Consider the following 23,821-nt stretch of genomic DNA (forward strand, 5'->3'; position numbering starts at 1 on the left):
AACTCGAACCTTCAGCTCCCTCCACAGATTTTCTATGGGATTAAGGTCTGGAGACTGGCTAGGCCACTCCAGGACTTTAATGTGCTTCTTCTTGAGCCACTCCTTTGTTGCCTTGGACGTGTGTTTTGGGTCATTGTCATGCTGGAATACCCATCCACGACCCATTTTCAATGCCCTGGCTGAGGGAAGGAGGTTCTCACCCAAGATTTGACGGTACATGGCCCCGTCCATCATCCCTTTGATGCGGTGACGTTGTCCTGTCCCCTTAGCAGAAAAACACCCCCAAAGCATAATGTTTCCACCTCCATGTTTGACGGTGGGGATGGTGTTCTTGGGGTCATAGGCAGCATTCCTCCTCCTCCAAACACGGCGAGTTGAGATGATGCCAAAGAGCTCCATTTTGGTCTCATCTGACCACAACACTTTCACCCAGTTGTCCTCTGAATCATTCAGATGTTCATTGGAAAACTTCAGACGGGCATGTATATGTGCTTTCTTGAGCAGGGGGACCATGCTGGCGCTGCAGGATTTCAGTCCTTCACGGCGTAGTGTGTTACCAATTGTTTTCTTGGTGACTATGGTCCCAGCTGCCTTGAGATCATTGACAAGATCCTCCCGTGTAGTTCTGGGCTGATTCCTCACCGTTCTCATGATCATTGCAACTCCACGAGGTGAGATCTTGCATGGAGCCCCAGGCCGAGGGAGATTGACAGTTCTTTTGTGTTTCTTCCATTTGCGAATAATCGCACCAACTGTGGTCACCTTCTCACCAAGCTGCTTGGCGATGGTCTTGTAGCCCATTCCAGCCTTGTGTAGGTCTACAATCTTGTTCCTGACATCCTTGGAGAGCTCTTTGGTCTTGGCCATGGTGGAGAGTTTGGAATCTGATTGATTGCTTCTGTGGACAGGTGTCTTTTATACAGGTAACAAACTGAGATTAGGAGCACTCCCTTTAAGAGTGTGCTCCTAATCTCAGCTCGTTACCTGTATAAAAGACCCCTGGGAGCCAGAAATCTTTCTGATTGAGAAGGGGTCAAATACTTATTTCCCTCATTAAAATGCAAATCAATTTATAACATTTTTGACATGCGTTTTTCTGGATTTTGTTGTTGTTATTCTGTCTCTCACTGTTCAAATAAACCTACCATTAAAATTATAGACTGATCATTTCTTTGTCAGTGGGCAAACGTACAAAATCAGCAGGGGATCAAATACTTTTTCCCCCTACTGTATGTACTTCGACAAACGCTAGGCCATCCTCTCTGCCTTCTCCTCATCTGTACTGCCACATCCTTCCCACTCATCAACACTGGATAATCCCACTCCCTTCTTACCCCACTCATCCTCTTAATCATCCCCCACACTTCTCCCACAGGTGCACAGATGAATCATGGGAGATGTAGTATTTTGCGGCTTGTGGTTAATGACTGGAGTGGAATAGTATCAAATACATCAAACACATGGTTTGATGCCATTCCATTTGCTCCGTTTCAGACATTATTATGAGCCGTCCTCCCCTCAGTAGCCTCCACTGGTATAGGCCTATATTACTTGTTAGATATTACTGCACTGTTGGAGCCAGAAACACAAGCATTTTGCTACACCCGCAATAACATCTGCTAAACACATGTATGTGACCAATAAAATTAGATTTGATATTATGTCATTCTGATATAATTCTGATTTAATTAAGTTCAAACAAAAACCTTCATACAGGATAATGAAGAAAAAAGCTACTATGACAGGGTAGGAACCATAGTTTTGCCAGGGGACCCTAATTAGCCCAAAGGCCAGCAGATGGCGAAATTTTGTCATTTCATTTAACCTTAGCATTTAGCCACTCTAGCATGGCGGTGGAAAATTTTACTTCATAACGAAAGTACGCATATTTCCCCCGTTTTTCTTCTCAACATAAAAAAAGTTCAAGAGGAAATCGAATCCTATGCTGCCTGAATGGATAATGTTTTATGTACAACCGGTCCATGAGAGATACAAATGTTTTGCCGGCTGCATACAATGCATTTGCACGGTAAACTGAAATGACTAAATATCGCCATCTGCCGGCCTTTGGGTTAAATCTTATTAGTGTTGAACAGGTAGAAAATATTAAATCACCCATTAGTTCTCAAAAAGAAAGGAGGACCAAGGCACTCTTCATATAATTCATTAAAATGCCTTTATTTGTATGGCATGTTCAATGGAAACAAAGTTTAAAAACTCTGAAGCATTTCGGCTGCTTGGCCTTCGTCAGGGAGTAAGTACAAAGTTATGATACTACAGTCGTGGCCAAAAGTTTTGAGAATGACACAAATATTAATTTTCACAGAGTTGCTGCTTCAGTGTCTTTAGATATTTTTGTCAGATGTTGCTATGGAATACTGAAGTATAATTACAAGCGTTTCATAAGTGTCAAAGGCTTTTATTGACAATTACATGAAGTTGATGCAGAGTCAATATTTGTAGTGTTGACCCTTCTTTTTCAAGACCTCTGCAATCCGCCCTGGCATGCTGTCAATTAACTTCTGGGCCACATCCTGACTGATGGCAGTCCATTCTTGCATAATCAATGCTTGGAGTTTGTCAGAATTTGTGGGTTTTTGTTTGTCCACCCGCCTCTTGAGGATTGACCAAAAGTTCTCAATGGGATTAAGGTCTGGGGAGTTTCCTGGCCATGGACCCAAAATATCGATGTTTTGTTCCCCGAGCCACTTAGTTATCACTTTTGTCTTATGGCAAGGTGCTCCATCATGCTGGAAAAGGCATTGTTCGTCACCAAACTGTTCCTGGATGGTTGGGAGAAGTTGCTCTCGGAGGATGTGTTGGAACCATTCTTTATTCATGGCTGTGTTCTTAGGCAAAATTGTGAGTGAGCCCACTCCCTTGGCTGAGAAGCAAACCCACACATGAATGGTCTCAGGATGCTTTACTGTTGGCATGACACAAGACTGATGGTAGCGCTCACCTTGTCTTCTCCGGACAAGCTTTTTTCCGGATGCCCCAAACAATCGGAAAGGGGATTCATCAGAGAAAATCCCTTTACCCCAGTCCTCAGCAGTCCAATCCCTGTACCTTTTGCAGAATATCAGTCTGTCCCTGATGTTTTTCCTGGAGAGAAGTGGCTTCTTTGCTGCCCTTCTTGACACCAGGCAAACCTCCAAAAGTCTTTGCCTCACTGTGCGTGCAGATGCACTCACACCTGCCTGCTGCCATTCCTGAGCAAGCTCTGTACTGGTGGAGCCCCGATCCCGCAGCTGAATCAACTTTAGGAGAGAGTCCTGGCATTTGCTGGACTTTCTTGGGCGCCCCGAAGCCTTCTTCACAACAATTGCACCACTCTCCTTGAAGTTCTTGATGATCCGATAAATGGTTGATTTAGGTGCAATCTTACTGGCACCAATATCCTTGCCTGTGAAGCCCTTTTTTTGCAAAGCAATGATGATGGCACGTGTTTCCTTGCAGGTAACCATGGTTGACAGAGGAAGAACAATGATTCCAAGCGCCACCCTCCTTTTGAGGCTTCCAGTCTGTTATTCGAACTCAATCAGCATGACAGAGTGATCTCCAGCCTTGTCCTTGTCAACACTCACACCTGTGTTAACGAGAGAATCACTTACTTGATGTCAGCTGGTCCTTTTGAGGCAGGGCTAAAATGCAGTGGAAATGTTTTTTGGGGATTCAGTTCATTTGTATGGCAAAGAGGGACTTTGCAATTAATTGCAATTCATCTGATCACTCTTTATAACATTCTGAAGTATATGCAAATTGCCATCATACAAAGTGAGGCAGCAGACTTTGAAAATTCATATTTGTGTCATTGTCAAAACTTTTGGCCACGACTGTACAATGTCCTCTTTTGAACAGCTTTTTCCAATCAACCCTGATTTGAAGAGGGAGTGGTTACATAATTCATTGGACAACACCTAGTTAGCAAAACTATACACATTAAAAAGTGAAATAGTGTTGATATGTTATCAAAAATGCAACTCTTGGCTAAAAGCATCATTACCCCTAGAAAGGTAGTTCTAACCTTGAATATGACTGGGCAAAGTGGTAAGAATAGGAGAGCTATCTACTTGATAATACACTTGATCACAGCAAACATGGACCACAACAGTCTAAACCTAGCTGAGGGCAATAGAGCAAGTTATCCACTAGATGACAGCAAAAGGGACTTATCACGACCTGACAGGAAAGGTGAGAAATCCATATCTTCATTTAACCCTGGTTTAAATGAAGATATGGATTTCTCACCTTTCCTGTCAGGTCGTGATAAGTCCCTTTTGCTGTCATCTAGTGGATAAATTGCTCTATTGCCCTCAGCTAGGTTTAGACTGTTGTGGTCCATGTTTGCTGTGATCAAGTGTACTATCAAGTAGATAGCTCTCCTATTCTTACCACTTTGCCCAGTCATATTCAAGGTTAGAACTACCTTTCTAGGGGTAATGATGCTTTTAGCCAAGAGTTGCATTTTTGATAACATATCAACAGTATTTCACTTTTTAATGTGTATAGTTTTGCCAACTAGGTGTTGTCCAATGAATTATGTAACCACTCCCTCTTCAAATCAGGGTTGATTGGAAAAAGCTGTTCAAAAGAGGACATTGTACAGTCGTGGCCAAAAGTTTTGACAATGACACAAATATGAATTTTCACAAAGTCTGCTGCCTCACTTTGTATGATTTAAACCAGGGTACTTAGTGGCCTGTAGTTTGTAAATTCAAAAACGTTCCCTTTGGTTTAGCTGTTTAAGACGGTCCCCTTTTCTAATTGAGGCCGGAACATGATCAATACCCACAGCTTGTAGGGAGGCAGGGTTGCCATGGTGTAAGGACTTGTAGTGCCTTCCAAAGGTACCCTGACACCTCCTTGTGGTGACTCCAAGGCTCCTCCAGCCCCTAGAGGGAGACAAAGACTGTCACTAGTCACTTTAATAATGTTTACATATCTTACATACTCATCTCATATGTGTGTACTCTATTTTATACCGTCTATTGCATCTTGCCTATGCCGCTCGGCCATCGCTCATCCATATATTTATATGTAAATATTCTTATTCCATCCCTTTAGATTTGTGTGTATTTTTTATTTTATATTTATTTCATCTTTATTTAACCAGGTAGGCTAGTTGAGAACAAGTTCTCATTTACAACTGCGACCTGGCCAAGATAAAGCAAAGCAGTTCGACACATATAACAACACAGAGTTACACATGGAATAAACAAACATACAGTCAATAATACAGTAGATAAAAAAGTGTATATATATTGTGCGCAAATGAGGTAAGATAAGGGAGGTAAGGCAATAAATAGGCCATGGTGGCGAAGTAATTACAATATAGCAATTAAACACTGGAATGGTAGATGTGCAGAAGATGAATGTGCCAGTAGAGATACTGGGGTGCAAAGGAGCAAGATAAATAAATAAATACAGTATGGGGATGTGGTAGTTCTATGGGCTATTTACAGATGGGCTATGTACAGGTGCAGTGATCTGTGAGCTGCTCTGACAGCTGGTGCTTAAAGCTAGTGAGGGAGATATGTGTCTCCAGCTTCAGTGATTTTTGCAGTTTGTTCCAGTCATTAGCAGCAGAGAACTGGAAGGAAAGGCGGCCAAAGGAGCAATTGGCTTTGGGGGTGACCCGGGAAATATACCTGCTTGAGCGCGTGCTACGGGTGGGCGCTGCTATGGTGACCAGTGAGCTGAGATAAAGCGGGGCTTTTCAAGAGGGAGTGTAAAAGTCCATATTTCTCCAATTTCAAACATTCACTTTGTATCAATTCAATAATTATCCCTCTCTTTCTTCTGTAACTCATACAACACACAGGCATGCACACAAATACACACAGAGTCCTTACCATGCTCTTTCATTGAAAGAGATGGGTGCTGTGCCAGGGGGTACATTCAAGGCCTTTTGAGAGTCATCGTACAGAATGTCAATATCTACAAAGACAATAAAATGATGATAACATGTTACACTAATACAGACATACTGACAATGAAACAAGAGTCTGACATTTTCTAATATCTCATGGACAGACTACGTGAACATTAATGGTACCAAGCATTTGACCAAATTACACCATATTTTAGTTCCGGGTTAACCAAGATTCAAAGTTTTCTTACTCTGCTGGTCCATGAAAATAGGTGTTTCCCCAAGAGATGCAACTGTATCTACAAGAAACAGGGTATTGTGTCTGAGGAGAGAGGAATTTAGGGCTTCAATTTGAAGTAGCAGCCATCAAAAGTGTGAATTGAGATAAATACATTGGAGATACACTGTAGTACAGTTGAAATCGGAAGTTTACATACACCTTTGCCAAATACATTTAAACTCAGTTTTTCACAATTCCGGACATTTAATCCTAGTAAAAATTCCCTGTTTTAGGTCAGTTAGGATCACCACTTTATTTTAAGAATATGAAATGTCAGAATAATAGAAGAGAGAATGATTTATTTCAGCTTTTATTTCATCACATTCCCAGTGGGTCAGAAGTTTACATACACTCAATTAGTATTTGGTAGCATTGCGTTTAAATTGTTTAACTTGGGTCAAACATTTCGGGCAGCCTTCCACAAGCTTCCCACAATAAGTTGGGTGAATTTTGGCCCATTCCTCCTGACAGAGCTGGTGTAACTGAGTCAGGTTTGTAGGCCTCCTTGCTCGCACACGCTTTTTCAGTTCTGCCCACAAATTTCTATAGGCTTGAGGTCAGGGCTTTGTGATGGCCACTCCAATACCTTGACTTTGTTGTCCTTAAGCCATTTTTCCACAACTTTGGAAGTATGCTTAGGGTCATTGTCCATTTAGAAGACCCATTTGCGACCAAGCTTTAACTTCTTGACTGATGTCTTGAGATGTTGCTTCAATATATCCACATAATTTTCCTTCCTCATGTTGCCATCTATTTTGTGAAGTGCACCAGTCCCTCCTGCAGCAAAGCACCCCCAGAACATGATGCTGCCACCCCCGTGCTTCACGGTTGGGATGGTGTTCTTCGGCTTGCAAGCCCCCCCCTTTTTCCTCCAAACATAACGATGGTCATTATGGCCAAACAGTTCTATTTTTGTTTCATCAGACCAGAGGACATTTCTCCAACTCAATATTAGGAAGGTGTTCCTAATGTTTGGTACACTCAGTGTATGTTGGCTTTATGTAGTAGTGACAGCTGTCCAGCAGATGGGGTCCAATCAATGAGCTTATATTACCCTCCTCAGCTTCCTCTATGACCAGGCTCTGACAGAGTATGTGATCAAGGATAAATCCTGTTTATTCAAATGGATTACTTTGTGAAATGATCTGATGAAAGAGTTTACAAGGAATATCTTGGAAGAGAACAACAGTATCTTGGAGGGAGGAAAATCCCATTCAAGTATAATTTGTTTCCTTCACATAGATCATTCATGAAAATTTAAAATACAATAAAATACATGCTTACTTCTTAGAAGATGTATTAACATATCTCTGCTCTCTACTCTCTAATAGTGTTACAGTCCAGTATTATAACACACATTTGTTGTGGTCACTAGACAAAGAAACCATATTTATGAGAAACAATAGCCTATATTGTTAACTATTGTCCACACAGCTAAATACTTGAACTTGAACAACAAAGACTTCATTCACTGAACAGCCAGCCAGAGATTTCTGTTGTAGTACTGTAGGTATAGAATTACAACCTTACTCTCTACTGTTTAGCTCAGTGAGAAACCAATGAGATCTGCACCACCTCAAACTATCTGTGCTTTGTATAATGGGGGCTTCCCATTGGTACCTGCATGTCCCCTCCCTCCCAGCTCTTTTCCTTCCCTGTTCCCTCCCTCCCTCAACCTGGTCTTCTCCTCCTACCCCTCCCTTTCCTTTCCCTGTTCCCTCCCTCCCTCAACCTGGTCTTCTCCTCCTACCCCTCCCTTTTCCTTCCCTGTTCCTTCCCTCCCTCAACCTGGTCTTCTCCTCCTACCCCTCCCTTTCCTTCCCTGTTCCCTCCCTCCCTCAACCTGGTCTTCTCCTCCTACCCCTCCCTTTCCCTTCCCTGTTCCTTCCCTCCCTCAACCTGGTCTTCTCCTCCTACCCCTCCCTTTCCTTTCCCTGTTCCCTCCCTCCCTCAACCTGGTCTTCTCCTCCTACCCCTCCCTTTCCTTCCCTGTTCCTTCCCTCCCTCAACCTGGTCTTCTCCTCCTACCCCTCCCTTTTCCTTCCCTGTTCCTTCCCTCCCTCAACCTGGTCTTCTCCTCCTACCCCTCCCTTTCCTTCCCTGTTCCTTCCCTCCCTCAACCTGGTCTTCTCCTCCTACCCCTCCCTTTCCTTCCCTGTTCCTTCCCTCCCTCAACCTGGTCTTCTCCTCCTACCCCTCCCTTTCCTTCCCTGTTCCCTCCCTCCCTCAACCTGGTCTTCTCCTCCTACCCCTCCCTTTCCTTCCCTGTTCCCTCCCTCCCTCAACCTGGTCTTCTCCTCCTACCCCTCCCTTTTCCTTCCCTGTTCCTTCCCTCCCTCAACCTGGTCTTCTCCTCCTACCCCTCCCTTTCCTTTCACTGCTCCCTCCCTCACCCCCTCCCTCCTTCTCTGCGCTGCTTCACTGTTCTCTACCTGCTCCACTCCGATGATGCTGATGATGATGTCATCATTGACATCATCATCAGCACCATTTCTTTTGGCCCTACCGTAAAGGACGTTCTATCTCTCTCTCTCTGAGCTCGCCTCCTGCATTAATCCAGTCCAGTCCCCTCCTCTCTCTCCCCTACCCTTGGCTGGCAGACCGACTGACGCACCACTGTGTACCAGGCCCTGTTGTTAGAACCCACCCAGCCATAGCCCTGACTGGGGTGGTCTAGCTCTCTCCGTTTCTCTCTATTGCTCCGGGCGGATACTCCCTGCATGGATACACTGAGGGAGGCTGTTAGCTGATATTAACGGAAGGAAAAATATCAAGGAGGGACCCACTGCGGTTGTTGAATTCGAGGTGGTTTGGTAAGACACTTTGAGGTTTTGTTCTTTTCTGATGAGATGTTGCTTTTGATCACGGTCTTGGGTTGACGCAGTGGGGAACCAAGGGTGTTGTTGTTCCTCATGGTTTGGATTGGCCATTTTGAGGCTCTTCTTCCTTATCTTGGGGCTTTTAAGAATCTTAAAAGGGCACTGCGACATGTTTATGCATGAAGTCTGGATTATTTGGATAATGTAAACTAAATGTGTTGTTATTTTGAGGAAAATTGGCATCCACATGATTAGACATTGTGAAACAATTGTTTTTAGATTTACAGAATCATCTTGTCAATAGCCTCTTTAATTTGATCAGATCCACAGTCCAAAATAAACAACTAAATCTGATCATCATGAATTTGTTAATGTGTTGCAGGGTTTAATTTATGTCTGGAGGAATTCAATGACATTGATTTCTACAGTGGGCAAATAGCCTAGCAGTAAATTGAGCGATGGCCTATATTAAATTGCTTCGACAGTGCGTTTGTTTTGAGGTGCGGCAGCGCTAGATGGTGGAGATAACAATATTTACATTATGAATGTTGGGTCTTTTCGAGTGTAAACAAAAAACCACGAACTAGGTTGCTGCATACTAACATTTGTGACTTTAATATCGATGTGAATTATGTAATTTATTACATTATTTTTGCGGGCTGTAGGTTTGATGATGCTCTGACAGTGTGCACATAAAATGATATGACTGAGATGTTTAGCTGCTGCGTCGCGTGGATATTGCTGTCTGTAGAATCAACGAATTCGTGAAACGTAACAAGCCAACCCATTTTGTAATGGGTGGTACATTTTTTGGTCAATATAGGACAACAGACGCAGGCCCCAGTTAGGCTACATATTATTTACCCATAGGCTATGACTCCTCAGGCAGGTGCAGTAAAGTCGGCATTGTCAGCTGCAGCGTTGTAGACGCGCCCATTGTAAGTAGGTCCGTCGAGGATGGAGAAAAAGAAGGAATGATGTCCGCTACGATGAAAGCAGCCATTTTAATTTTAGATAGCCTAGATTAGAATGTTTACCCCAACATGTACTAGTTTATAGTCGACTAAAATGACGCAATTTATTGAGAATATTTTAATTTTAGGTATTGAATTATCCGACTAAAGAAAAAAAGTAAGAAGGAGGGCCTACATTGTGATGATGGCATGATGTTGTATCATAGGCGAATCAACTATACCGATACATTGATTAATGAAGTGCAGGTGATGATGTGGGTCATCCGAATTCATTGAGGAGGTGGCGAATGACGCAGCATGTAGGGCTGCCTAGTCTACGTTTGTGGTTGTCAAAAATAGATTTAGGAGAACTTCATTCTGTGTGCAACAAGTAGTCAATGACAACATGTCATGTGATTCTTCCAGAATAAGAAACACTGTGTGTCATCTAGCAGTCAATTCATAAGGGGAATATATGTGCCTAGACCTTACAACCATACAGTGCTACTAAAAACAAGGTAACTGGCTGGCATTTAGTCAGGATCATTATAAGATGAGTATAAGACCTTATAAGGGGCCAGGTCCTCATGAAGTCTTTCAATGCACTATAACTGCATCATAATGCAACCATGCAGGTTATGTAAAGTTGTGACCTGTTTTTCTGTTAGATGATGGCATTACAAAGTAGTTAAAATCAGATCTTCATTCAGAGCTTCATCTCACCATGACTTCCCTCTCCACAGGTGTCAGGTGTCTACCTGGCGACAAGCCCCTCCCCTCTCCTCCTGACTGAACTCATCTATAATCACGTTGCCCCCCACTGACAGGAAGCATGGCGGGGGCTTCAGTGAAAGTGGCGGTCCGGGTCCGCCCCTTCAACTCTCGAGAGATCGGGAAGGAGAGCAAGTGCATCATCCAGATGACAGGGAACACCACAAGTGAGCATTGGATATTTGGTGTTATAAGACATTTCTAGTATTGTAAGAAAATGCAAAAAGCACTTGCACATCTGAGCTATCTTTGTTGCAGTTGAATGGTAATAATTGAATTACATTACTCACATTACTCTTGCTAGTTTCACTACTCTTTATTACGTTTTACATTTCGGTCTCAAGGCCTTCGTCAGACCCCTTGACTTTTTCCACATTTTGTTACGTTACAGCTTTATTCTAAAATTGACTAAATAATTTCCCCCCTCACCAATCTACACACAATACTCCATAATGACAAAGCAAAAACAGGCTTGTAATTTTTTTTTGCAAATGTATTAAAAATAAAAAAACGGATATCACATTTACATAAGTATTCAGACCCTTTACTCAGTACTTTGTTGAAGCACCTTTGGCAGTGATGACAGCCTTGAGTCTTCTTTGGTATGACGGTACAAGCTTGGCACACCTGTATTTGGGGAGTTTCTCCCATTTTTCTCTGCAGATCCTCTCAAGCTCTGTCAGGTTGAATGGGGAGTGTCGCTGCATAGCTATTTTCAGGTCTCTCCAGAGATGTTCGATCAGGTTCAAGTCTGCGCTCTAGTTGGGCCACTCAAGGACATTCAGAGACTTGTCCCGAAGCCACTCCTGCGTTGTCTTGGCTGTGTGCTTAGGGTCGTTGTTCTGTTGGAAGGTGAACCTTCGCCCAATCTGAGGTCCTGAGCGCTCTGGAGCAGGTTTTCATCCAAGGATCTCTCTGTACTTTGCTCCGTTCAACTTTCCCTCGATCCTGACTAGTCTCCCAGTCCCTGCCGCTGAAAAACATCCCCACAGCATGATGCTGCCACCACCATGCTTCACCATAGGGATGGTATTGGCCAGGTGATGAGCAGTGCCTGGTTTCCTCCAGACGTGAATCTTGACATTCAGGCTTGGTTTCATCAGACCAGAGAATCTTGTTTCTCATGGTATGAGAGTCCTTTAGGTGCTTTTTGGCAAACTCAAAGCGGGTTGTCATGGGCCTTTTATTGAGGAGTGGCTTCTGTCTGGCCACTCTACCATAAAGGCCTGATTGGTGGAGTACTGCAGAGATGGTTGTCCTTCTGGAAAGTTCTCCCATCTATACAGAGGAACTCTGGAGGTCTGTCAGAGTGACCATCGAGTTCTTGGTTGCCTCCCTGAACAAGGCCCTTCTCCCCCGATTGCTCAATTTGGCTGGGTGGCCAGCTCTAGGAAGAGTCTTGGTGGTTCCAATTTTTTTCCATTTAAGAATGATGGAGGTCACTGTGTTCTTGCTGCAGAAATGTATTGGTACCCTTCCCCAGATCTGTGCCTTGACACAATCCTGTCTCGGAGCTCTACGGACAATTCCTTCAACCTCATGGCTTGGTTTTTGCTCTGACATGCACTGTCACCTGTAGAACCTTATATAGACAGGTGTGTGCCTTTCCAAATCATGTCCAATCAGTTCAATGTACCACAGGTGTAGAAACATCTCAAGGATGATCATTGGAAACAAGATGCACCTGAGCTCAATTTCGAGTCTCATAGCAAAGGGTCTGAATACTTATGTAAAAAAGTTTTTTTGTTGTTGTTTAATGTTTAAAACATTTGCAAACATTTTTAAAAACCTGTTTTCGAGGGCCTCCTGAGTGGTGAAGCGGTCTAAGGCCCCTCATCGCAGTGCTAGAGGCGTTACTACAGACCCGGGTTCATTCCCGGGCTGTGCTACAACCGGCCATGGCTGGGAGTCACATAGGACGGCGACAATTGGTCCAGTGTCGTCCGGGTTAGGGAGGGTTTGGCCGGTGGGTCTTTACTTGGCTCATCGCGCTCTAGTGACTTCTTGTGACGGGCCGGGTGCCTGCAGGCTGACTCCGGTCGCCAGTTGAACTGTGTTTCCTCCGACACATTGGTGCAGCTGGCTTCCCGGTTAAACTGGCGGGTGTTAGGAAGTGGGGTTAGGTGGGTCATGTTTCGGAGGACGCATGACTCCACCTTCGCCTAGCCCGAGCTCGTTGGGGAGTTGCAGCGATGAGACAAGATCGAAAATTGGGGAGAAAAAGGGGGGTAAAAAATATATATTTGTAAAAAAAACTGTTTTTGCTTTGTCATTGTGGGGTATTGTGTGTAGATTGATGAGAAAATTGTTTTATTTAATCAATTTTAGAATAAGGCTGTAATGTAACAAAATGTGGAAAAGGTCAAGGGGTCTGAATACCTTCCGAATGCACTGTATACAGATGTATGTGAACACCCCTTCAAATTTGTGGATTCGGCTATTTCAGCCCCACCCATTGCGGACAGGTGTATAAAATCAAGCACATAGCCATGCAATCTCCATAGACAAACATTGGCAGTAGAATGGCCTTACTGAATAGCTCAGTGACTTTCAACATGGCACCGTCATAGGATGCCACCTTTCCAACAAGTCAGTTTGTAAAATTACTGCCCTGCTAGAACTGCCCCGGTCAACTGTAAGTGGTGTTATTGTGAAGTGGAAACTTCTAGAAGCAACAACAGCTCAGCTGCACACAAACCTAAGATCACCATGCGCAATGCCAAGCATCGGCTGAAGTTGTGTAAAGCTCACCGCTATTGGACTCTGGAGCAGTGGAAACGTGTTGTCTGTAGTGGTGAATCACGCTTCACCGTTTGGCGGATGTCAGGAGAACGCTACCTGCCCCAATGCATAGTGTCAACTGTAAAGTTTGGTGGAGGAGAAATAATGGTCTGGGGCTGTGTTTCATGGTTCGGGGTAGGCCCCTTAGTTCCAGTGAAGGGAAATCTTAACGCTACAGCATACAATGACATTCTGGATGATTCTGTGATTCCAACTTTGTGGCAACAGTTTGGGAAAAGCCCTTTCCTGTTTCTGCATGACAATGCCCCCGTGCACAAAGTGAGGTCCATACAGAAATGGTTTTTCGAGATCGGTGTGGACGAACATGACTGGCCTGCACAGAGCCCTGACCTCAACCCCATTGAACACCTTAGGGATGAATTGGAATGCCGACTGACTGCGAGCCAGGCCTAATCACCCAACATCAGTGCCTGACCTCACTAATGCTCTTGTAGTTGAATGGAAGCATGTCCCCGCAGCAATGTTCCAACATCTAGTGGAAAGCCTTCCCAGATGAGTGGAGGCTGTTATAGCAGCAAAGGGGGGGGGGACCAACTCCATATTAATGCCCATGATTCTGGAATGAGATGTTCGACAAGCAGGTGTCCACACACTTTTGGTAATGTAGTGTATGTCAAATCTAAAATATTTTAGTTGGGGGCCAACTGATGAAGGCAGTGATTGCCTAAGTACTGGTGGGGGAAATACTGGTTTTATGCCTAGTCTGCCATTGTTATAGTAGGCAATGTAGCCACTGTTCTATAGTGATCTCCGGAATATGTATTGATGAATCCTATCAAGTTTCAGGTAAGACCCAAGTGCAGACTGTGTTGAAGTAACAATTTTTATTACAGCAACAGGGGCAGGCAAACGACAGGTCAAGACAGGCAGGGGTCGATAATCCAGAGTAGTGGGGCAAAGGTACAGGATGGCAGGCAGGATCAGAGTCAGGACAGACAAGGCAAAGGTCAAAACCAGGAGGGCGAGAAAAAGAGAGACCGGGGAAAAGCAGGAGCTGAGACAAACCATTGGTTGACTTGAACAAACAAGACAAACTGGCAACAGACAAACAGAAAACACCGATATAAGTACCCAGGGATAATGGGGAAGATGGGCGACACCTGGAGGGGGGTGGAGACAAGGACAAGCACAAGGACAGGTGAAAACAGATCAGGGCGTGACAAATCCTTGAAAGGCCTTCCATTGTGATATACATCATTTTCCAGTCTGATAACTCCAGGCAAATATGTTCTTGTCAATAATAAATACAGTTGATGAAATATTTACTAATATGGTCTGATTTAGATTGGGCCTTCAGGAGACGATCTCATATTGTCGGGGTCTGATGAAAAATCTTGTAACTCCTTTTTTGCCATTACATTGTAAATGTTTTCAATTTGTTGAGACCAGTAACTCCCCCCAATGTACTCTGAACATTTCATGACTCATGGACCAAGGACCAAGCAGGTAGCCTAGTGGTTAGAGCATTGGGCTAGTAAACAAAAGGTTGCTAGCTCAAATCCCCAAGCTGACAAGGTACAAATCTGTCGTTCTGTCCCTGATCAAGGCAGTTAACCCGTCATTATAAATACTAATTTGTTCTTAACTGACTTGCCTAGTTAAATAAATAATAATAATTCTGAAGTTCCCATATTTTTATGTTCATTCATGGGAAAATGTGGTCAAGAAAAGTTTATGTTTTGGAGAGAAGAGATTTTCATCAGACATTGGCAATATGACATTGTATATGGTTTTAAAAGACATGTATTTATAAAATTGGATCTAACACTATTTCAAGCTTATTTACAGAAATTCATCACTTCACACCATAGGCCCTTGTTTGCTCAATAATTTATACTGTGGAGAATTACTGTAGAGAATCAATGAAACGTTGCGCTTCTGCCATTTTCTGCTTGGAACACACGCTTGAAAGCAATGCGACGGTGGGCAGTGGAGCATGTAACACATCTCCATAGGAAGTGAAACAAAGGGTCCAGTCAGAACTGAGTGTGTCTGTGTGTGTGGACCTCTAGAGCGTCTTATCCCTCGAGCCAGAGTGTCCAAAAGGCCTCGTTGTTTCTGTCTGAGCTGAGACACTGGGTCAGCTGATGTGGGTGTGTCTTATTCCGCTGCTTTGTGCCTGTCGGCGGGTCTGTTTATGACCTCATTGTCACAATCTTTGGCATGGTACAGATTAGGTTAGATGTCTGGAAATATCTGAAATTACTTTGGTGGAGGTAATACAGTGTACTGTTTACCATGTAAACACATTCCTGTTTGCTTCCACTCTACGGTTATTTCAAGGAACTTTAGACTATTAGGATGGGAACGCTTGCAGAAATCCCATCTCTTGTATCACTGAGGGATTGTAACCATGTTTCCATCCACAGTTTTTATGTGATTAAAGTCATTTGTTATGAACAAAAAAAAATCACGACAGCTGTGATGGAAACAGGAAGTTTCAGTGCAATTGTATAAATGCTGACAGATAATTTGTTGATTCGACATGGTGGGATCTTTTTGTGTCTGTAAAATGAATTTAGTTAAACATGGCAGTCGACACGCCTTTATGACCAAATATTGATATAATAACCATCATATAAGAAGCAAACTTGGAGTTAAGCGATGACATGGTGTGTGGTCCTCCCACTACGACTCGGGAAATCATGCAGTTTATTAGGCTACAGATTAAATAAGTTATGATGAACTTCACAAGGTGGTGAAGTGCACAGTGATCTTGATGCTCCTTTCCAATAAATATTGAGTGTCTGATTTTGGTGACATGATGATCGATGCTTGACTGCGTTTGACAAATAAAAATATTCTCACTCTTATCCATAATAATCTCATCATGTAGTCTAGCCTTCTGCACAGCCTACCTGCGAGCTGTTGGCTACAGAACAGGTGCAAAGACAAGAGTAGGCACATTTGCTATTTAAATTCAACAGTTTTTGTGACAAAACTATCGGTAGAGTTGAATTGAGATGGAAACACATTGACCTTTAGATTTGTATTCTGTATATGAAAACGTAAGTGAAAAAGTACATTTTGTGTGCGTTTTTTATGCGGATTTTTAAATATTTGGATGGAAACATAGTTACTGACGCATTCTTCTGTTCAACTGAAACATTGTCTTACGACTTTCAACGACTTCCTTTCTGTGACTGCCTACTTCCTTCCTGTGACTGCCCTCATCCTTTCTGTGACTGCCTACTTCCTTCCCGTGACTGCCCTCATCCTTTCTGTGACTGCCTACATCCTTCATGTGACTGCCTACATCCTTCATGTGACTGCCTACATCCTTCCTGTGACTTCCTACATATCTCTATCAATACCTAATGCTGATACAGCAGCATCATCAGTGGTGTCTGACCAATCATGATGCCACTTATGTCATAGACTGGGGAATGTACTCTAGACGCCGTTCACGTGCTAGTCAGAACTAGGAAACTCTGACATTTTCGACTTGCTAGCACGTGAACGGCGTCTAGAGTACATTCCCCAGTCTATGACATAAGTGACATCATGATTGGTCAGACACCACTGATGATGCAGCTGTTTCAGTCAGGCTCAGATGAACCTCATCGCTGCATTACCTCTATGGGCCACAGACACCAGCTGCTGCCAGGTGCTTTCTCAGCTTCTGTGCCTTGGCCATTAAAGCTTTCACAGAGAGGGACTTGCTCAGTTTTCCACAAACGCCTGGCCTAGTTTCAGATTCCACCAGCTCCACAATTCTTCCTGAAATGATGACAATGCATTTTCCACTAATTGTATTTACTGTATGTAGTCAGCCAAATATATTATATATCTGGTCTGCCATATACAGTGTATCACAATCGTTTACTTGGTTTAGATTTCTGGGTTTGGTTTGTATTCTTCTAACCTTTGTTTCCTTCCTGTCTGTCCTTTCAGCGATCCTAAACCCCAAACAGCCGAAGGAGAACAAGAGCTTCAACTTCGACTACTCCTACTGGTCACATACCACGGTTTGTTTTGCCACACAAGTCCCACACTAGAGACTTGAATGTTGTGCATTTAAAGATCATGCAAGTCATGAGGTCAGTATTTACTCTGCAATTGCTTAATAAAGGTGTATTAAACCTCAATCCCTTTCTCTGTTTCGCTCTCCTCTCGCGCTCTCTCTATCTCTCTCTTCTTGCGCTCTTGCTCCCTCTCTCTCTCTCTCTGTTTCTCTCTCCTCTTTCTCTCTCTATCTCTCTCTCTCTCTCTCTCTCTCTCTGTTTCTCTCTCCTCTTTCTCTCTATCTCTCTCTCTCTCTCTCATTCTCTCTGCAGCCGGACGACATTAACTATCATTCACAGAAGCAGGTGTACAAAGACATTGGAGAGGAGATGTTGCTGCATGCCTTTGAGGGCTACAACGTGTGTATCTTTGCATATGGCCAGACTGGATCAGGGAAGAGCTACACCATGATGGGAAAGCAGGACCAGAAGGATCAGCAAGGCATTATCCCTCTGGTAGGATGGATGGATAAATGGATGGATGACAAAATGTAGTAAAGACATCATCATAATCTATAGATACTTCATCACGTACATGTCAGATACTGAAACTACGAAAACACATTTAGGTTTATACCAAAAAATGCCTCTTATTTATAATACAATCTGATTTCTGTGTTCAATGACCCAAGCCCAGCTCAGTTAATCCCTACCATTGTGTCGCTGAGTTGTCATAATGCTTCAGCAAATGTACATTATCCCTTGTGCGTTGGAAGACACAATGTAAGTAACCTAATTTATGTCGCTCTTAACTACCCTGAATGCCTCTGCTGATCCGACAGATATTGTATGCAGTAATCATGTGCCTATGAACCAGAGTTATACTGTTAGCACTGTTAGTCCACTGTGTGCAGCACACCCTGCACTAACATAAATAACATGAGCATGTCTACTTCTGCTAAGCATCCCAATAAAGCAATGAAAACAATCAAGTATCCCAGAAAAGTGCAAAATAAATTGCCCACGTGAACATATGTAGCTTAAGAAACAAGGTTCATGAAATCAATTATTTACTAGTAACAGATGACATTCATATTCTGACAATCTCTGAAACTCACTTAGATAATACCTTTGATGATACAGTGGTAACAATACATGGTTATAACATTACAGAAAAGACAGAAATGCCAATGGTGGAGGTGTAGCCGTTTATATTCATGATCTACAGCTTCATCTGTCTCACCTGAAGCCCATTCTTGTGGGAAGCTGCTATAGACCACCAAGTGCTAATAGTCCATATCTGGATAACGTGTGAAATGCTTGATAATGTATGTTATATCAATAGAGAGGTATACTTTCTGGGTGATTGAAATATTGACTGGCTTTCATCTGGCTGGCCACTCAAGAGAAAACTTCAAACTGTAACTAGTGCCTGCAACCTTGTTCAGGTTATCAATCAACCTACCAGGGTAGTTACAAACAGTACAGGAATGAAATCATCAACATGTATTGATCACATCTTTACTAATGCTGCAGAAATTTGCTTTAAAGCAGTATCCATATCCATCGGATGTAGTGATCACATTATAGTAATGGCGCCGGAGGGGATGGCTGCCGTTTTACGGGCTTCTAACCAACTGTGCTATTCTGTTTGCTTTTTCGCATTGTTTGTAACTTATTTTGAACATAAAGTTGCTGCTACGGTCTCTTATGACTGAAAAGAGCTTCTGGACATCAGAACAGCAATTACTCACCTCGAACTGGACAAAGATTTTCCTTTAATGAGTCCGACGCGAAGGATATACTGCTCTCCGGAGACCCGGCCCAAATCCCTGTAATTTGCGTGAAGAAAAGGCGGAGATACAGAGGGAGAAGGTCGGGGTGCCTTGTTAGGATTCGTAGGCGAGTGAGTAAATCACCACTACTATTGGTTCTATTGGCCAATGTGCAATAACTGGAAAACAAACTGGATGATCAACAGCCAAGACTATCCTACCAATGGGACATTAAAAAAATGTAATATCTTATGTTTCACCGAGTCGTGGCAGAACGACGACACAGATAATATAGAGCTGGCTGGGTTTTCCGTGCATCGGCAGGACAGAGCAGCTACGTGTGGTAAGACGAGGGGCGGAGATGTGTGTCTATTTGTCAATAGCATCTGATGTGCGATGTTTAATATTAAAGAAGTCTGAAGGTATTGCTCACTTGAGGTAGAATACCTCATGATAAGCTGTAGATCACACTACCAAGAGAGTTCTCATCTATATTATTCGTAGCCGTCTATTTACCACCACAAACCAATGGTGGCACTAAGACCGCACTTGATGAGCTGTATAAGGCCATAAGCAAACAAGAAAATGCTCATCCAGAAGCGACGCTCCTAGTGGCCGGGGACTTTAATGCAGGCAAACTTAAATCCATGTCACATTATTTCTACCAGCATGTCACATGTGCAACCAGAGGAAAAAAACTCTGGACCACCTTTACTCCATACACAGAGATGCATACAAAGCTCTCCCTTGCCCTCCATTTGTCAAATCTGACCATAATCCTATCCTCCTGATTCCTGCTTAGAAGCAAAAACTAAAGCAGGAAGTAGCAGTGACTCGTCAATACGGAAGTGGTCAGATGAGGCAAATGCTATGCTACAGGACTGTTTTGCTAGCACAGTCACCGGCTTCCGTATTCAGTCACCGGCTTCATCAATAAGTGCATTGACGACGTCATCCCCACAGTGACTGTACATACATATCCCAACCAGAAGCCATGGAGCTGCGGCTTTCAAGGAGCAGGACACTAATCCAGACATTTATAAGAAATCCCGCTATGCCCTCAGACGAACCATCAAACAGGCAAAGTGTCAATACAGGACTAAGACTGAATCCTACTACACCGGCACTGACGCTCGTCAGATGTGGCAGGGCTTGCAAACTATTACGGACTACAAAGGGAAACCCAGCCGCGAGCTGCCCAGTGACGCAAGCCTACCAGATGAGCTAAATGCCTTTAATGCTCGCTTTGAGGCAAGCAACACTGAAGCATGCATGAGAGCACCAGCTGTTCCGGATGACTGTGTGATCACGCTCTCCGTAGCCGATGTGAGCAAGACCTTTAAACAGGTCAACATTCACAAGGCCCCAGGGTCAGACGGATTACCAGGGCGTGTACTCAGAGTATGCGTGGACCAACTGGCAAGTATCTTCACTGACATTTTCAACCTCTCCCTGACCGAGTATGTAATACCCACGTTTCAAGCAGACCATCATAGTTCCAGTGCCCAAGAATGCGAAGGTAACTTGCCTAAATGACTACCGTCCCATAGCACCCACGTCGGTAGCCATGAAGTGCTTTGAAAGGCTGGTCATGGCTCACATCAACACCATCATCCCTGAAATCCTAGACCCACTCCAATTTGCATACCGCCCCAACTCCACACTGCCCTTTCCCACCTGGACAAAAGGAACACCTATGTCAGAATGCTGTTCATTGACTACAGCTCAGCATTCAACACCATAGTGCCCTCAAAGCACATCGCTAAGCTAAGGACCCTGGGACTAAACACCTCCTTCAGCAACCGGATCCTGGACTTCCTCATGGGCCGCTCCCAGGTAGTAAGGGTAGGCAACAACACATCTGCCACGCTGATCCTCAACACAGGGGCACCTCAGGGGTGCGTACTTACTCCCCTCCTGTACTCCCTGTTCACCCACAACTTTGTAGCCAAGCACGACTCCAACACCATCATTAAGTTTGCTGACAACACAACAGTGGTAGGCTTGATCACCAACAACGATGAGACAGCCTATAGGGAGAAGGTCAGAGACCTGGCAGTGTGTTTCCAGGACAACGACCTCTCTCTCAACGTTAGCAAGACAAAGGAGATGATCGTGGACTACAGGAAAAGGAAGGCCGAACAGGCCCCCATTAACATCGACGGGGCTGTAGTGGAGCGTGTCGAGAGTTTCAAGTTCCTTGGTGTCCACATCACCAACAAACTATCATGGACCAAACACACCAAGACAGTCGTGAAGAGGGCACAATAACACCTTTTCCCCCTCAGGAGACTGAAAAGATTTGGCATGGGTCCCCAGATCCTCAAAAAGTTGTACTACTGCACCATCGAGAGCATCCTGACCGGTTGCATCACCGCCTGGTATGGCAGCTGCTCGGCATCCGACCGTAAGGCGCTACAGAGGGTAGTGCGTACGGCCCAGTACATCACTGGGACCAAGCTTCCTGCCATCCAGGACCAATCTACTAGGCGGTGTCAGAGGAAGGCCCAACATTTTTTCAAAGACTCCAGTCACCCAAGTCATAGACTGTTTTCTCTGCTACCGCACGGCAAGTGGTACCGGAGGGCCAAGTCTAGGTCCAAAAGGCTCCTTAACAGTTTCTACCCCCAAGCTATAAGACTGCTGAACAATTAATCAAATGGCCACCCGGACTACTTACATTGACCCCCCCCCTTTGTTTTTACACTGCTGCTACTCACTGTTTATTATCTATGCATAGTCACTTTACCCCAACCTACATGCTCAAACTACCTCGACTAACCTGTACCCCCGCACATTGACTTGGTACCGGTACCCCCTGAATATAGCCTCATTATTGTTATGTAATTTTATTGTGTTACTTTTTATTTTTTACTTTAGTTTATTTAGTAAATATCTTCTTAACTATATTTCTTGAACTGCATTGTTGGTTAAGGGCTTGTAAGCAAGCATTTCACTGTAAGGTCTACCTACACCTGTTGTATTTGGCATTTGTGACAAATACAATTTCATTTGGTTTTTAGTAACCATATCTAGGAAAACCAAAGTTCCAAAGGCTGGCCCTAATAAAGTGTATAAGAGGTCATACAAGAAGTTTTGTATTCATTCCTATGTTGTTGATTTAAAGAATATTTGTTGGTCTGTGGTGTGCAATGAGGAGCAACCATACGCTGCACTTGACACATATATGAAATTGCTTATTCCAGTTACTAATAAGCTGTGAAGAGACACACACACACACACACACAGGCACAGACACACATATACATGAGAAGACACTCACTCTACACATACACATGCATTTTGTAGATATGTGATAGTAGAGTAGTGGCCTGAGGGAACACACTTAATGGGTTGTGAAAGTGTTATGAGATATAATGTCATGTAATATTTAAAATTGTATATAACTGCCTTAATGTTCCTGGACCCCAGGAAGAGGGCAGCAGCTAATGGGGATCCTTAATAAAAACAAATAACAACAATAATAATAATAATAACAACAAATAACAATTAACCGTCCATGCTTTCTTCTCTGCCAGCTGTGTGAGGACCTCTTCACCAAGATCAGTGACAGCAATACCGACAACAGCTTGTCCTACTCTGTAGAGGTGAGTGCTCCCGACCCTCTAGGGTTTTTAGAATAAACTTGAATACAGGAGAGGCCTACTCAATAGTAGGTTAGGGATTTTAAAGTGTTAACGTTTTGGCGTTATAGTAAGGTTGGTAGCAACATGGAAAATCGTTGTGGAAATCTGTTTCAGCTCAAGTCGACTACAAAATCCACAGTGCATTGCTCTCTCTATGGGCTGGCTAGCTAGCAAACGTAGCTACACACAATAATATCAGCATGTAACGTAGCTAGTTAGCTGTAAAATTGCCTAAACAAACTGCACTATCAATTTAGGAGTCTACTATCTCACCATGTTCAACCTACAGATTGATGTGCCTCACAAATCTCACCTCATTTGCTCACATCGTACATAGACTTATTTTTCTACTGTATTATTGACTGTATATTTGTTTTACTCCATGTGTAACTATGTGTTGTTGTATGTTGTCGAACTGCTTTGCTTTATCTTGGCCAGGTCGCAATTGTAAATGAGAACTTGTTCTCAACTTGCCTACCTGGTTAAATAAAGGTGAAATAAAAATAAATAAATAAAAAAACAAAGTGGAGCCTGACATTCGCAACGACAGATACACTTTTCAGATGGGAAATGTTGCCAATGCTACGTCAATTGGTTGCACGGTCCATTCTGGGCGATTCGGGGACAAGGAGCGCTATCCTTCAAAGATTGAATGGGAGTATTTTGGGCGCTAGCTCAAAAACCCAACATTAGCATGAATTTCGTCAACAAGAAGTAAAACATTACAAATCTTGTGAGATAATTAACTTGCTATCTGTAGTATCGTATAGCTTTGGAATTGCGACTTTTCGTACTCTCGAGGCAAATAGGCACGTTTCTCGAAATATACAATGACTTTGAGAAGGGATTGCGTGATGATTAGCTTAGCAACCGCGTGACGCAACATCACGACGTGAACGCGATTGGTCGACAGTCTGCTGGGTGGGGCGTTATAAAATCCTTCATTCATTGGATTCCT

At 43.5% G+C, this 23,821-nt stretch overlaps 1 protein-coding gene across 22 annotated transcripts in view; it reads left to right on the forward strand.

Moving 5' to 3' along the window:
• Positions 1 to 8,625: 8,625 nt before the first annotated feature.
• Positions 8,626 to 23,821, forward strand: part of LOC115170016 (kinesin-like protein KIF1A) — a 45,769-nt gene continuing 30,573 nt past the window's right edge. For 5 of the 22 annotated variants that reach the window (XM_029726212.1, XM_029726220.1, XM_029726214.1 and 2 more), the window contains exons 1-5: positions 8,627 to 8,965; positions 10,668 to 10,862; positions 17,392 to 17,465; positions 17,775 to 17,957; positions 22,756 to 22,824. In XM_029726212.1, coding sequence (XP_029582072.1) covers positions 10,757 to 10,862; positions 17,392 to 17,465; positions 17,775 to 17,957; positions 22,756 to 22,824 — 432 coding nt within the window. In that variant the 5' untranslated portion in view covers positions 8,627 to 8,965; positions 10,668 to 10,756. Of the gene's footprint in view, positions 8,966 to 10,667; positions 10,863 to 17,391; positions 17,466 to 17,774; positions 17,958 to 22,755; positions 22,825 to 23,821 lie in introns of all 22 variants that reach the window. The other 17 variants (XM_029726216.1, XM_029726213.1, XM_029726222.1 and 14 more) reach the window with 9 other exon arrangements.

The sequence above is a fragment of the Salmo trutta genome, chromosome 31 (assembly GCF_901001165.1).
Source record: "Salmo trutta chromosome 31, fSalTru1.1, whole genome shotgun sequence".
NCBI classification, from domain to species: Eukaryota; Metazoa; Chordata; class Actinopteri; order Salmoniformes; family Salmonidae; genus Salmo; species Salmo trutta.